General features: G+C 35.9%; 1 protein-coding gene across 1 annotated transcript; it reads right to left on the reverse strand.

Annotated features, from left to right (window-relative positions):
- Nucleotides 1-11,526: 11,526 nt before the first annotated feature.
- On the reverse strand, nt 11,527-12,660 carry LOC132641039 (pathogen-associated molecular patterns-induced protein A70-like). Its single transcript, XM_060357908.1, has one exon. The coding sequence runs from the start codon at nt 12,578-12,580 to the stop codon at nt 11,831-11,833; it is 750 nt and encodes a 249-aa protein (XP_060213891.1). The 5' UTR covers nt 12,581-12,660; the 3' UTR covers nt 11,527-11,830.
- Between the last annotated feature and the right edge of the window lie 3,485 nt (nt 12,661-16,145).

Genomic DNA, 16,145 nt, shown 5'->3' on the forward strand with positions numbered 1-16,145 from the left:
TTGTAGAAGTCAAGAAATCTTTTGGTATTGAAGGTGAGGTTTCTCGCAAGTGAAGCATATGCAACTAAAGTTCATCCTTATGTGATCAAAGGTGAGTTTCATGTCTATTTTATGTTATTAAGAGTATTTGAGTGGTTGAATGTGTTACGCCTCTCGTTCTCGTCGTAGTAGAACCTATGGTTTCATAGTCAAGTATACCCTTGGAAGTGAGACTCGTGTCCAAGTTTTGGAGATAGAAAGTGTCTTACCCCATGTACAAAGGTACCAGCAGGTATCCCTAGCAATTTACAGAGTTAGAAGTTGAACGATTCGAATTAACGCGATTTGAGCTGAATCTGAGAAAATATGCAGACACCAGTCATTGTCGACGGGTTGTCGACATGGTCGACGGACCGTCGTTATGCGGCATCGACAGGGTTCCGCAGCCTTGCATCTGCAGGCGCAAGTCGATGGAGCAAGTCGACACGTCGACGGGTCGTCGACCCGCTCATCGAACCGGACCGCTGTAACTTTTGGCTTCCAAGTATAAATATGTGGTTCACGACCTTATTTCTTATTTTCCTCCATTCCAAATCAAATAAACCCTAATATTTTCTCTCCTAACACTTTCCATCATCATTAGGGGAGATTTGGTAAGGTCCGAGCCCCGTAGACCCGTGCTTGTCAAGAAGAAGGTAGTTTCTAGGGTTTCTTCAAGTTGTGAAGCTTAGGGAGTTGGATTTGGAATCTTAGACCCCTCAAGGTATGTAACCCTTATATTTAAGTTGATTACCAATAGTTTTAGTGGTTTTAAGCGAAGAGAGGTATTTGCGGAATAGGTAAGTTAATGAAGGTTAAGGTAGTAATTTGAGGCTATTTTAAGAGATGATTGGGGATAGATTTGAGTATATATTTATATATAAGTGTTGTTATTGTTGTTGTGGTTGATGTTGGATTGAATGGGAAGTTGAAGGGTTGTTAAGCTTATAAGGGAAATGTTGCCCATAATTTGTCAAGCTCTATTCTTATTTAAAATGATTAGTAAGCGAGGTAAATAGTCTAATTAAGGCTTACGTTAGCTTAATTGTAGACCTCCAAGTTCGAGAGGTAGAAGTTGGACGATTGGGTATACTTCAAGGAATGTAAGGCTGTTCCTTCTTTCATTTTGGCATGGTCCTTATGATATGAACCAACAAACGAGCAAGCGAGCTTCCATATTACTCTACTCCTAGCAGCACTAGGAGTACTTTGGTCTTTGATATTCCTGTATTCCATCTATGATCGTTCCTTCTGTTTATGGGTCTTGAGATTTCTTATATTGATGATGTTAGCTCAAAGAAGGTTCATCGGAGATAGTACGACCTCCTGTCACTCCGAGAGTTCTATGTATTCATTTCATTTATGCATTGCATCCATATTCATATGCATATTGACCTGTGACCAGAAGGCGTTATATACGCACTATTATATTATTATATATGGATCGGGTCGTACGTTCCTTGGCACTATTATATTATTATATATGGATCAGGCCGTACGTTCCTCGGTACTATTATATTATTATGGATCGGACAGTACGTTCCTCGGTACTATTATATTATTATATATGGATCGAGTCGTACGTTCCTCGACACTATTATATTATTATATATGGATCGGGTCGTACGTTCCTCGGCACTATTATATGATATATGGATCGGGCTGTACGTTCCATAGCACTATCAGTTAAGCTATGACCTATATATACATGAGCATAATTATCATTGAGAGCATGCATATTATGCAGATACACACACATACTAGTCCATACAAATACATGCAGATAGTCATTTCAGTTTATGAGTTCAGATTCTGTTCATGACTCTCATATATATACATGTTGTTCTTATGCCTTTCATACTCAGTACATTATCCGTACTGACTCCCCGTTGCTCAGGGGGCTGCGTTCATGCCCGCAGGTTCAGGTAGACCGATAGGTAGTCCAGCTTAGTAGGACTTCTATCCAGCAGTAGTCAGTGCGCTCTATTGATCTGGAGTTGCAGTCTATATTTGGTATGCTAGCCTTTTGAGATGTATATGCATATGGGTATGATGGGGCCCTGTCCCGTCTTTTCTACAGCTTTTATTCCAGTAGAGGTCTATAGGCAGTGGTATGTATTAGTCAGATGATGTATCCTTCTCGGCTTCTATTCTTTTGTGTATAGTATATGTAGCAGCCTAGCTGGCTTGCACTGTTCTTTCAGCATGTCTATGTATATACAGATTGTTCAAAGTTCATGATGTCGCCTATTTATGAGATCAGTTTAAGTCATGTATGGGCCCTAGATGTCCAGTAAGATTCAGATATGAGCATAGGGGTATTTGGTCGCTAGAGGTTAGACACTCGTCACGGCTCATCGGTTTAGGTCGTGACAGAAGGACTTGGATGAGACGAGAAAGTAGAATATGAAGCTCAAACATGGATTTAATGATATTCTTGGATAGTAACTTGACTTGAGTCATAGTTTTTGGTGTGCCATAAGTATAATTTTGTTGTGGATGATATTAATGATGTTGAGGAAGTATTATATGTAGATGAATATTGTATTATGTTGTAGCTATGGTTATGAATGACATTGAAAGGGAGTTTTGAGGATTGAACAATGTTTAACTTGAAGAAGTCTATTGGTTATGGTATTATGGGTGTTGCTATTGATGTTGGGAGTTGTTTAATTTATGGAGAGAGATTTGTTGAAACACAGGAAATGCTGCCCAATTTTCGTTAGCTTTTGGTCGCTTTAGCTTAAACTTAAGTGTATCTTTAATTATCTAATCCTAGTGCGAAATTCTCTTGATATAGAGTCGTGAGCTTGGAAGGAGAACGTTCAGTCGTTAAGGAGACGCCAAGGTATGTTAAGGCTAGTCCTCTTTCTTTCAAAGGCATGACTCCTATATTATGATTTCCTACATACTTCTATGACCTTCTTACATTCCAAAAGTTGAGAGTTAAAGATTCTTAAGAATGGGAGAATAAGTCAAGAGTCCAAGGCTTGCCTCTTAAAGTGGCTACAATTGCAAGCTTGGGTAATTCAATGCCGGAAGATGGCTATTTGCGCAAAGGGCTATTTGTGCAAGTGGATACTTTGCGCAAGGAGGGTTATGATTGCAAGAAGTCCATGCATGCAAGGTTGATTAGAGGGCCATCTATGCAAGGAGGGACGTGTTTGGCCATTGAAGGCCAATCTTTGAATTGAAGACTACACTAAGAAGACTAGCCGAACAAGGCCCTTACTTCATTAAGGGCAGCATTGTAATTGCCTATTAGTCTTTTTTACATAGCTTGTATATATAGATTGTCTTTCATTTGATTACTTAGATTATGATGAATTGAGAATACTCCTTTGGAGAGATAGATTGTTTAGCTAGGATTAGCTTTAGATTAGTAATAGTTAATAGTGGATTCCATTGTTGGTTTTGAACCGATTTCCATTGATTTCATGAAGGATTTTTCATTTGTGGATTCAATTGAATTTCCCTTGCCTTGATTTCAAATAGTATAGGTTCTTTGAATTGAATCAAATTGACAGGGTCTAGGTTTCATATACTTAGGTTTGCTCATAGGTTCATTATTCATTGGGTCTTGCTTTTATCCTTTATTTCTCATCCCCTTTTCTTCAATTCTCATCCCAATTTCTTGTTATCCTTTAATTCCACATTTTAGTGTTGAATTCGTGTTTTTCCCTAATTCAAATCTTATCACATAGCCAGTGGCAAGCATAGCTTTTCTAAACTTCCTGACTGGACTGGTTCCTTCATGAGCATTTATTAGGGCGTCCTAGATTTTTTTGGCAGTTGTACACCCAGAAATTCTGTTGTACTTACCTGGTCCAAGTCCACAGATTAAAGCATTTTTAGCCTTAGCATTCTTCTCAAGGATCTTGTAATCACTTTCTTCATATTTAGTTTTTCCTTTCTTGACCTCTACACCATCAGGGCCCTTCTTGATGGGATACTTGAGACCATCAGTAATCCTATCCCACAGCTCATAGTCTTCGGCTTGTAAGTGATCCTCCATGCGAGCTTTCTACCTTGTGTAGTACTTTCTATTGAACACTGGTGGTCTGTGGGTTGATTGACCCTGTCCATGTCCAATTGGTAGTGTAGCATTCATCATGATCTTCTCTTAAGGTGTGAGCTTTTTAAGAAGAACTCGTTCTGATACCAATTGATATACTGCACTACTCGTTGTCTATCCTACTTTATACGAGATTCTTGCCTAAGGATAGAACACTTTACCCCATCGGTTCCAGCTAGCATTTGCGGATAGTAAAGAACGGTAAAGTAAGGGCACACCAATTTTTACATGGAAACCACCCGGCTCACAAGGGGGAAAAACCCACCACCTACACCTTTGTAGGATTTTTCCCAAACTCGACTACAACTGTGAGCATGTGCAAATTCAATTCACAAACTCTGTAACCTATGAACTTAACTCTAATTGCTATCTCACTAATCTCCCTAGACTAGTAAGCCCATTTCAAGTTATCCCAACTTGCAGTTGAATTTGACTAAAATTTATACCTACAATTATTGCTTCTATGAAAGCTGATAAAGGCAAAACTCGATTAAAAATCCTAATACACGAATCTAGACTTAAGAACTGTAAAACTTAAACTCTATCAAACAAGTTCTTTAATCGTTTTCTTTGTATTAGGGTGCACTTCAATAATCATAACTTTCGGTCTCTTGCTTTGACAGTTTCGTTCAAGTTCTAAATTTCTCTCTTTGTGAGTGCGTGAAACTTCTTCATGGCTTGACTTGAATATTTATAGTACTAGGTTTGCATCAAGTCAGCTAAACTCAATCCCTACAAGGTAAGGCCCATTATGAGAGTTAGGGTTTGAGTTGATTTGGGATGTTTGCATTCATGCGTCTTCAGTGTCCTTGTAGGAGTCTGAAGTATCTCGATAATTATGGCAAGAAATCCTGCAAACTTGTCCGCCAAGTCTTTACCATAAAACACAAATCCTACTCACCGTAGGACTCTGAGCTTGAACACGTTCTTGGACCTGGTTCAAGCACTTGTTTCTTTCTTCACTGAATCTTCTCATTGTCTGAGATGGAACATGTCCATAGAAATGTTTTAATCACCCTTGTCCTACATTTGTCTGCTCATCAAACCTGATTTACTTGCCTTGTTTATTTACTTTGTCAATCATCAAAACTCACACGTGCTTGTGCCAGCGAGAACCAAAAATGACCAAAACAAATTGCTGGAAACCTTAGCCGAAGAAAACTTTCACGACTGGAGTCGATCGATAGAGAAAAGTGAGAGGATCTCAACTATCTGCTCTTATACCATGTTACAACTCAGAAATGCAAGTTGTGGACGAAAGAAAAATGAAGAAAACCCTAAATCGCATATATGAGAGAGAGACAGAGAGAGAGAGAGAGAAGAAGATATCTTATTTCATCGGATACCTAAACAGGAAAAATACAAAATACATCTCTACGTCTAGATTGTTCTGAATAGGTATCCATATACAACTTAAAATGAAATATACAGGGACCAAATAGCAAACTTAAATGAAACTAATTGAGCCAGCTGGGCCTCGCAGCTATCAGGATCATTTGGGCCTTCTGTTACTTGGGCCTATGTCAACACTGTTTGAGAATTGAGAGAGAAGAAACAAAAATTGAATGAATTAGTATGTAGGAGAAATATTATAAGATTGCGAAGAGGAATTACTATGGTTTTGGTTTGAGTATCGAAAATATGTAACTGCACTATCCTCGTCAGAGTTTAACGTGGGGGCATTTGTGTAATAATATTTTAAAAATTGCATAAATTATTATGAATAGGGTGATAATTGTAACATTTTAAGAGTTTGAGTAGTTTAGTTATAAAAACTTTCAAAGTGGTTCACCACGTAAATTGACAGATTGAATGAGGTGTTGTAGAGAAAAGGACATAAATGGTCCCTTAACTATGAGAGTAGGTTCAAAATAGTCCCTTAACTATGCACTTAACGGTTTTGGTCCTTTAAGTTTGCCATAAGTTAACAAAAATGGTCCCTCAACTATGAGGGTTGGTTAAAAATAGTCCCTTAAGTATGCACGTAACAGTTTTGGTCCTTTAAGTTTGCCAAATGTTAACACTTTTAGTCTCCGACAAAATATTCATCGAACTCTGTTTGTTAGATTTGACGAGAACTATGAAAAAATTAGCGAGAACTCACGTTTGGGTGTACGCATTACTAAAGAAAAGGCCAAATACCTTAGGATAAAACCGACGGACATCAATCGGTTATAGGTAAAAACAGAGGGAAAACCTACAGACTTGATAATGTCAGAAAATAGTGTCTCGGAACACAAAGACCAATGGACTCTGTAGATTAAAACCGAGGGAGTCTATCAGCTAAGTAAAATACACCAGACCTTAGAAATAAATTAGAAATAGCAGAAACTACAAAAATTATCACTACTAAAAACAAGCGAAAAAAACGATGGACGGAAACCGATGGATAAAATCGAGGGACACTATTTTTTAATTTTTTTTAGTTTTTATTATTTTTTACGAAAACCAACGAACGTCTGTCGGTTATTTTCAAGGGAAATGCGCGGAAACTATTTTTGTTTTTTTTTTAAAGAATCACTATGATGGAAGAATTTATTTTTGGGTTTTCAGTAAAAATGAGTCTAGTGTATTTTACTTAGCCGATGGAGTCCGTCGGTTTTAATCGACAGAGTCCGTCGGTCTTTGTGTTCCGAGACACTATTTTCTGACATTATCAAGTCTGTAGGTTTTTCCTCTGTTTTTACCTATAACCGACTGATGTCCGTCGGTTTTATCCTGAGGTATTTGGCCTTTTCTTTAGTAATGCGTACACCCAAATGTGAGTTCTCGCTAGTTTTTTCATAGTTCTCGTCAAATCTAACAAACAGAGTTCGATGAATATTTTGTCGGAGACTAAAAGTGTTAACATTTGGCGAACTTAAAGGACCAAAACTGTTAAGTGCATACTTAAGGGACTATTTTTAACCAACCCTCATAGTTGAGGGACCATTTTTGTTAACTTGTGGCAAACTTAAAGGACCAAAACCGTTAAGTGCATAGTTAAGGGACTATTTTGAACCTACTCTCATAGTTAAGGGACCATTTATGTCCTTTTCTCAGGTGTTGTACAAGTGATGGCTCACAAAAATGTTACAGAAAATGTACTTTTAACCTATTCAAGAGTCCAGTTCAGCAAGGTCCAATAAGGCTAATTATCAAATCAAATACCAAAAAAAAAAAAATTAAAGGATAGCAATAAAAGAATTAATATTTGGCACGGACCTCTATTACAAGTTAACAATTAATCTGTGTTGCAATGGCATTATACAATTCAGGCTTCATTCTTAAAGTGGACAAGAAAACTTTCGAAGCTTTTTCGAAATGCTGACACTCGAGGTTCATTTATATGTCTATACAGTCACTAAAGGAAAAAGAAAGGTACCAACACAGTGACCACATGAAAGGCATAAAATTTCTGAAGTCGCCGACTCCATTGTAGTGGATGGTTTATTTGTTACAAAAGTCTATGGGCTCATGTAAGAGAGCGGGTATTAATTGAAAAACATAAGAGTGTGTTCGGTACGGAAGAATGTTTTTTCTCATGTTATTAGTTAAAAAATTTGAAAAATATTTTCATTAGAAAAATAATTTTTTTAAAAATGAGGAAAATAAATTCTCTAATGAAAGTATGGAAAACAAGTCCAACAAATAGTATTCCACATTAATTTGTCTCTTCCTCACCCTCAAACTCGACCTCATCTTCACGCACAGCCGGAGTCAAGGGGGTGCAAGGGGGGTCAATTGAACCCCTTCGTTGAAAAAATATACTATGCAGACAGGGCAAAATGACTTTTTTGCATATATATATATATAAGTTGTTGAATCCTTTGACATAAGAACTATTTTTTAATACCTCCTTACTTGAATTCCTGGTTTGGCCACTGTCTTCACCCGTACCCCCATCCCACCCCCCCAACCCCACCCACTACCCCCATATTATTTGTCTAGATTATATACAAATTATTTTAGGATAAATATTTTTTGTTTACATACCGAACACGACAAAATAAATAAAAATCCATTTATTTTCCTGAAAAACATTTTTGAAGAAAATATTTACTTCACACCGAGCACACACCCTAAACGAAATAGCTATAGAAAACATGTTAGAACCATAAACTTTCTCGAAAAGTGATATGCACTCCTGATAATATTACATGAAATGCTTGTAAATAAATTTTCCAGGAATGCAGTTAATTTATTCAGTAAACATCACTAGCATAAACACCCGGAATAAACATATTAGGAAACTGAAATTGAAAGTCAGATTTCAAGTAGTATAAATAATGATTGGGCCAAACGCCCAAACCATACTCCTTCAAGTGTTTGATCAAATCAACTAACAAATTCTCTCCACGCTGGCATCTCCCCCCTCTTATTATCCTCCCTTCCTCTCAACAAAGTTTAAGGAAAAAAAAAACTTTTAAATTAATGAATTAAAACAAATTTTAAACATTTGGATAGCTAAAATTATCTCATTAAGAGTAAAATGAGTAATTTTTAAATTAAATTATTTTTAAGTATAAAAAATAGTTTTTGGAATACATTAAAAAGGGAAGTTGTTCATGTTCTCTTTTTTCTATTACCTTGTCATATCTTTGGCTCCATGTTACTACAACCATGTGACTGTGAGTGCACAGACATCACACGCATGTTCCAAGCTAGTACTCATTATAAAGGCGAAAATGCCCATGGCCATTGTTAATTGATCAATCATTTAACTAATTATATGTCTTAATCTCAAATTAATTGGTTAGAGTACTGTATCATGAGACTTCGCATTAAGATTTCTTGCAACTTAAATAGTTGTCTTCTGAAGTAGTACTAAATTAGAGGTTCTTCAGATCTCATAGATATTCACCCTTATATAACATATAAATTTCTAATATAATTAGACTGAAAAACAATCTTGGCAATCACTAGATTAATGTAATGTGACAATAATAACAGCTAATTGGCATTGCATATATGCACTCTTCATTTCTGTTGCGCTCTGCTCTTAGTTAAATTTACAATTTTTTGTAAAAATTATAAATCTTTTGAGGTTACTTTAATTCTCTCTATAAAATTTTAGGCCCGTGTAATCCTTTATAATCTTTTGAAGCTTTAATCACCATAGTATTGCGATTGCGTTCATTTAGAGGTCTAAACATGGTCAACATTTAATATCCTTAGGTGAACAGTGTCTCATTTTAATTATTCTTTATTAATGTTGTTTGCACTCTCTGCCAGATATAGTTTATAATCTAATCTAATTTTGTGTGATCGTATATCTATTTTAGTTAATATATGTGATTTTTATGATACTCATCATGTAAATATGTTAGGCCTTACACTCTACAGGGCAGTTCTAAATTAATATATATCGGTGTAATTCGAACTTCTTCGAAATTCTTCCTCTATATATGTCAACAAAGATGTGCCACAAATTAATTATCTCCAATACGGAATTCTACTTGGGCAATTCGTAGAATTGGCCTTCTTTTGGGGTGGTCTTTAAATTTTACTCCTCATATTTAAAATTTTTAAATTTTGCCCTTCGACTAAACCCCATGGGTTCCAAGTTCGAACCCCCACACAGTCAAAATTTTTTAAAAAAAATCGCAAGGCAGAGTTTAAATTTCGCTATGCCCCCATCGGCATACACTTGTGAGGAATTACCAAAGTTATGCCGGACCCGGCATACTTATGCCTTATGGGCAAACTTGGCATAAGTATGCTGGGTCCGGCATAACTTTGGTAATTCCTTCACAAGTTTATGCCGGGTCCGACATAAAAGTTTGTCCATTAAAAGTATGCCCCCACCGGCATAAACTTGTTAAGGAATTACCAAACTTATGCCGGACCCGGCATACTTATGCCTTATGGGCAGACTTAGCATAAGTATGCCGAGTCCGGCATAACTTTGGTAATTGCTTCACAAGTTTATGCCGGTGGGGGCATACTTTTAATGGGCAAACTTTTATAGTATGCCACATAAGGCGGAATTTTTCCTTAAGGCATACCTAAAAGTTTGCCTTCTAAGGCAAAGTCTATACCTTAAGAAAAAGTTCTGTCTTATGTGGCATACTTTTGGTTATACCTTAATTAAAAGTCTGCCCCATAAGGCATAGTTCCTTAAGGAAAAGTTTTGCCCCATAAGGCATAACTGAACTATGCCTTGAGGAAAAGTTATGCCCCCTCCGGCATAACTTTAGTTTTTCCTTAAGGACTTTATGTCGGATTCGGCATACACTCCCCCTAGTCCTGCCTTGCGAAATTATTATTTTCTTTCATGCCTGAGCGGGGGTTCGAACCCAGAACCTCAGGTATCCAAGCGAAGGGCAAAATTTAAAGACCACAAATATGAGGGACAAAATTTAAAGACCACCCAAAAGAAGGGCAATCCGTGCAAAAAAATGATTCTACTTCTATATATGGTCCAAACGAAATGTCACACGTAGTCTTATACTGTAACTTTTATTTTATCAACCTGCATTAACTTGTACGATTGTATACATCATTTTAACGTATGAATTGAGACTCATTTTGTAGATTTACGAATTAATGACCACACACACATTGCATTGTCCTAAATTGCTATATCGCTTACTATCAATTGGAATTCTACTTCTAGTAGTACAACAAGTTTCATCTTGTTAATTAGAGAAGAATGAAAAGAGCACACCCACACAGTAGAAACCTAAGCATAAATTTGAAGGGTCTCAACAATTAATTTTCTTCTATTTAATTGGCTGAGAATTAACACATTCATGGGTAAAGAGATTATAGATAATTGTATACGATAAAAATCGGGTATACGTTAAGCCGGTAAGACCGAAGGTCGAGGAGAGAAAGGGGGAAGAACGTGCATAAGGGCTCTCATTCTGAACCGGCGAAACGCTTGGACAGGGGGAAAAGAAGGGTGTCAGTTGGTCCGGTCCTTCCATGACCGGTTGTTCGAGGTCGTATGTCCGTTTGACCGTGGCCGGTGGTCCGGGAGATCCGTTGCGCTGTCGCCACGCGTCGATGACGTCCTGCTGTGTTCAACTGCCAATCGTACGGGTGTCAGACCGTACGGTCTACCTAACCCAACCTAATCCAACTCAGAACTTTTTCTTTATTCTATTATTTTTTATGTATGAAACCCATGGGGCAACACTATAAATAAGAGGCATTGTTCTCCTTTGAGGGGGTTGACTTCCTCACCTCAAGAACACTTTGTAATAGCAATATATATACAAAATCTCTCTCTCAATTATCTGATCTCGGTCACATTTGTTGTGTTTATTTCTTACATTTCTTCAATCAAGTAACACTCATACATTAGTAAACATACGAGTATATAGCAAACCACCGATTATCATTGCTCTCTCCATATCATATCTATGTTTATATCTTTCTTTTATCAAGTAGATTGAGACTTAACCACATATCTTATACTCACTAACAAATTTAATTGATTATTCAAATTCGGGGTAAACAATAATATTATAATAACAATAATCAAGAGAAACAATTTTCTACTAATATAGGTAAAATATTGATGCTCATAAAAATCGTATAATTCTATAACAGCATTTCTGATAATATCCATATGGTCCAAATTCCAGGCCCTCAAATGAATCTTCAATTTTTTCTTCTTCAGTGAAAATGAATCTTGAATGGAGCAGCAGAAATATGGAGAAAAGTTCAAAGGGACAAAAATATCCATGGAGTTTCCACATCCACATACAAACCAAGGGCGTGTTTGTCCCAAAAGTACACCTCGATCGCTCACCTGCTAACTCCTCTATTCAATATTTCCTTGTACCTAATAATAGAATCAAGCCGTTGTAACTTCAACTGGTTCCTGAACTTGTTAATGAAATCATCAGCTTTACTATCAACTGCTTCATCTTCACCAAACGACACCGTTTCCCTCATCGTTGCCGGTCGCCTCTCTTCCTCCTTCTCTTCCACCGGCATCCTCTTCTCACTAGCCGACTTCACCATCATCGCCCTCTTCTCCGGCTTCGTTTCAACGCACGTGGCAGACTTACTTCTTGTCACGTGACTCACTTCAATACCGTTGATGGTCTGCTTATATGGATTTGAACGATCTTCATATCTTGAGCTAATTTCTGGGGTTGAATTAGGGTCAGGTGTCATATCTTTACAATCCTCAACCTTGTGAACTTGTTCTTCATATGGGATGGCGTATTGAGCGATAGAAGGAACTGGGTCGGGTTGCTCGGACCGAGAGAAAGACAAGTTGATGGACTTGACCCGTTGTAACAAAGAGGGACTACGGTTGAGTTGTGGTGAGTTATTATCGGATAAGTCGTTTGTGACGGAGCAAAATGGGTCAGGGAAAGAGAGGTTAAAGGACTTGACTCGATGTAAAAGAGATGGAGTTCTAGTGACTTGGGGTTGTTGTTTTTTGTCAGTTTTGAAAGTTGAAGTGATGAAAATAGTTCCAATCATGAGATTCAAGAAGCAAAAGAGAATTGTGGGGGTGAACCAGCTAGCTACAGATTCAATCATGGTTTATTTATATGTTATATGCTGTAGAAGAACGGTTGAAAGAGAAGAAGAAAGAAGATGAAAGACAAGTTTATGGTTGCAAATGTGGGGATGTTTCTATTTATAGCGGGAAGGTTGGTCGGTACTATTGTAAAATATCTAAACGCACGTCGGTAAAATTTGCTATTCAATGTAACTAGAAGAAAGTCAAGTTGATTCTCTATTTTCTACCTTACTGTTCCCTCCGCTATGATTGTACTAGCCTTTTTGTCAAACATTTGATTAAAAACAAAATAAGAGTCATTTGCTATTTTTTACTCTTCAAATTTACTCTTCCTGTTGCAATTAATTTGAGTGTTAATTAAGCTAGAAAGTTAAAAGATACTCCCTCCGATTCAAAATGTGTCTTATTAACCTTTTGCACACCCTTACGGAAATATTAATTTCTAAAAAAAAAAAAAGTCTTTTAACTAAACTATCCTTAACTAATTAATACTACCTAATCAATATAGTTTCTTGATTACATAAAAACCCATTTATCTAAACAGGGGTAAATTTAGAAGAAAATAATTAAGGCCTTCTTAATTACATAAATGGACACTCATTTTGAACCTAAATGAAAAGACTAAGCGAACACTTATTTTGAACCGGAGAGAGTAGTTTAAATTAATATTCCACCCGATCTATTTTAAGCGTCTTTTAAATTTTGGAACATCATTAAATAGTACTCCCTCCATCCCATATTAGTTGTCCACATTACTATAAATATTCGTCCCGAAATAATTGTGCATTTACAAAATCAAGATAGAATTAATTAAATTTTTTCTAGTTTTCCCTTAACATTAATTATTTTTTAAAGTAACCACTATTGATTAGAGTGCAATTAATTAGAGAGAGATAAGGGTAATGTAGTAAAAATATACTTTTATTTATGAGTTCTTAAAGTATGTGTAAAAGAGAAAATGGACAAGTAATATGGGACGAGACGAGTAGCATTAATTACTCCCTCCGGATCAAAAAAAAGAGTCCACTTTGCATTTGTACACCCCTAAAAAAATACGAACTCCTAGATAAAAATAGGTAATTTGACTAAACTACCCCTAATTAAATAGGCATTGGGATTTGACCATATTACACTTAATAGGGGCAAATAAGAAAAAATAAGGTTAATTCTTTCTTGATTTGCTAAGTGGGCCCTTTTATTTATCCAAGAAAAAAAAAGCTAAGTGGATTTTTTTTTTATCCGGAGGGAGTATAAGATTATTTGACAATATCCTTTATGTCTTCTCAAACATGAAAATTCTTTTTGGAATATAATGTTGTATAGAGCATTTAGTAGGGGTTTGGTCATGCGTTTTCAAACCATGGTTTCAAACCATCGTTTAGACATGCGTTTTCACTCATGGTTTGAAACCATGGTTTCAACTTTTTTAAATATAAAATTTAACCCATAAGTTTATATTTTGTAAAAAAAAAAAGACTCATAGGTTGGTAGATATTTTTAATAATTACCCCATCAATCATTTACCAATCTCATTAACTTCCACCAACTTTTATTTATGTCTACCAACCTTTACTCTATGTGGGAGGATTATATTAAAGAGTAGTTACATTACTATTCATGTTAAACTTTCGTTTTTATTGAACTAAAGTTTAATTAATTGATGTTGTATTTTTTAGAAAGGCCTTCTAGTAGTGTACTAATTTTGTTATGACTATGACTTGCTCATTTGGTAAGATTGTATAAGAATTGAGAATGTTTTGATAATTTTCACAATTATTGGGGGTTTTATGTCTATAAGAGAAAATATAACTTAAAATATTCAAATTGCATGTCCAAACATGATTTCAAACTATGTCCAAACGGGGCCTTAGTAAAGCAAGCTAAGGATATGATTGGGAAAATATGACCACTGTTATCTTAATTTCTTAAATGACGCTTACTTTAAAAAAGTTAAAAAGACAGTTAAAAGGCTTTGGCACACTGATTAAGAAAATTACTTAATAGCATTAATTAGATTATTTACTCCCTCAGGTTCAAAAAGAGTATTCACTTAACTATTTGAATACCTCTTAAGAAAATACTAATTTCTAGGTAAAAATAGATATTTTGACTAAACTATCCCTAATTAAATAGGTATTGAGATTTTGTCACTTAACATTTAATAAGGGCAAATCTGAAAAAATAAGGTTAATTCTTTCTTATTGACACTCTTTTTTAACTAAAACATAAAAGAAGAATATGTTTGTGTGCTACATTTTTTTGGTGTTGTCCTTGGCTTAACATCCTATCCAGCTTATTTTTGTTAAACTCTGGTTTTAACTGGTCAGGCATGTTTAATGAATCTTGCATATATGTTAGTTAGTCATGAGCCCAGATGTTTAGAGATCATGATCCTATGCATTCATGCTATTCACCCCTTTTAATTGAGAGCATCTTATGAGTAAAAAGTGCATTTTCACATGATACATGTTTGCATTTATAATAGACATGACAATGGATTCTAAAATGAATTTTGAAGACAAGTTTAGAATGCTATGTCCATGCTGAGTGTCTCATACCTATAATTATGTGTATTTGTTTTTCTCTGCTCATGTGCATTAAATTGAGAGTTAGCTATAAGTTACGGGCTTAAGTATAGTCTAAAATGGATGAAAATCTAGTCCAAAGTATTGTGTTTTGTACTAGTGAGTATACTGCTAAAACCTACTTGCATGCTTTGTTTACAGGGGGTTTATTTTCTTAAGATAATTCTGCAGTACTTGTTTAATTGAGGCTGTGTATGCTATGTATATCTGAACTTGTTTGGTATATTGTCCCTCTGTTCTAAACTTGTTTGGTGTATTGTCTCTCTTTCCTGCATATGCTGTTATTGTATTTAATTGGGAACTCTGAAATAAGCACAACCTTAAGTACATTTTCCTTAAAACCTTCTTTTGCCTAATTGATTGTGTGTGGTATTGAGTAAATGTCCTTGCATATACAAGTTATATTCAGTCACATATACTCCAGAGTATATGAGTTGGTATATCTGTGTATATATGGCATATCACTCCTTACTTGGTTGATTGATAAATTACTCTTGTTAAATTTGGGCTTTCTCTTCTTCTTCCTAAATTAGGCCTCGATTTATACAGGAAATTTAACTTGAAATTCAACCCAATTTGCCCATTCTTGTTTAGTTACTTATTTGGACCATAAACTGTTCGCCTTAGCCGAATTTAAACTTAAGCTTCTTACTGTTATGTGATGGTATTTGAAGTTTCCTTCTTTGAGTTATGAAATTTTGCATTACTAAGTATCTAGACCCATACTAATCCTTTTTCTTTCATTTTTATGCATGACCCTCTTGTATGAGTCCAAGGGACTCGTCTTCTTCCCGCATTCGGTGTTGGGCTAAAGCCCAACATAATATTCTTCTCGAGTCACCCCCTATCAGCCGTGCAGAAAAAGGGATTTTGGGCCAAAGCCCATACGGCAAAAATAGATTGCAGCAGCATTAAAATGGGCCAAACCCATTTAATTATATTTGTCTCCTCTACTCTATTTTCCCTTGTGTATTTGATTCGTATGGCTTGACTAACA

This window comes from Lycium barbarum, chromosome 5, assembly GCF_019175385.1.
Source record: "Lycium barbarum isolate Lr01 chromosome 5, ASM1917538v2, whole genome shotgun sequence".
In the NCBI taxonomy this organism is placed as follows: Eukaryota; Viridiplantae; Streptophyta; class Magnoliopsida; order Solanales; family Solanaceae; genus Lycium; species Lycium barbarum.

What these genes read in the sequence shown, in the direction of transcription:
- LOC132641039 (XM_060357908.1), bottom strand. Translation starts at nt 12,580, where the DNA reads ATGATTGAATCTGTAGCTAGCTGGTTCACCCCCACAATTCTCTTTTGC.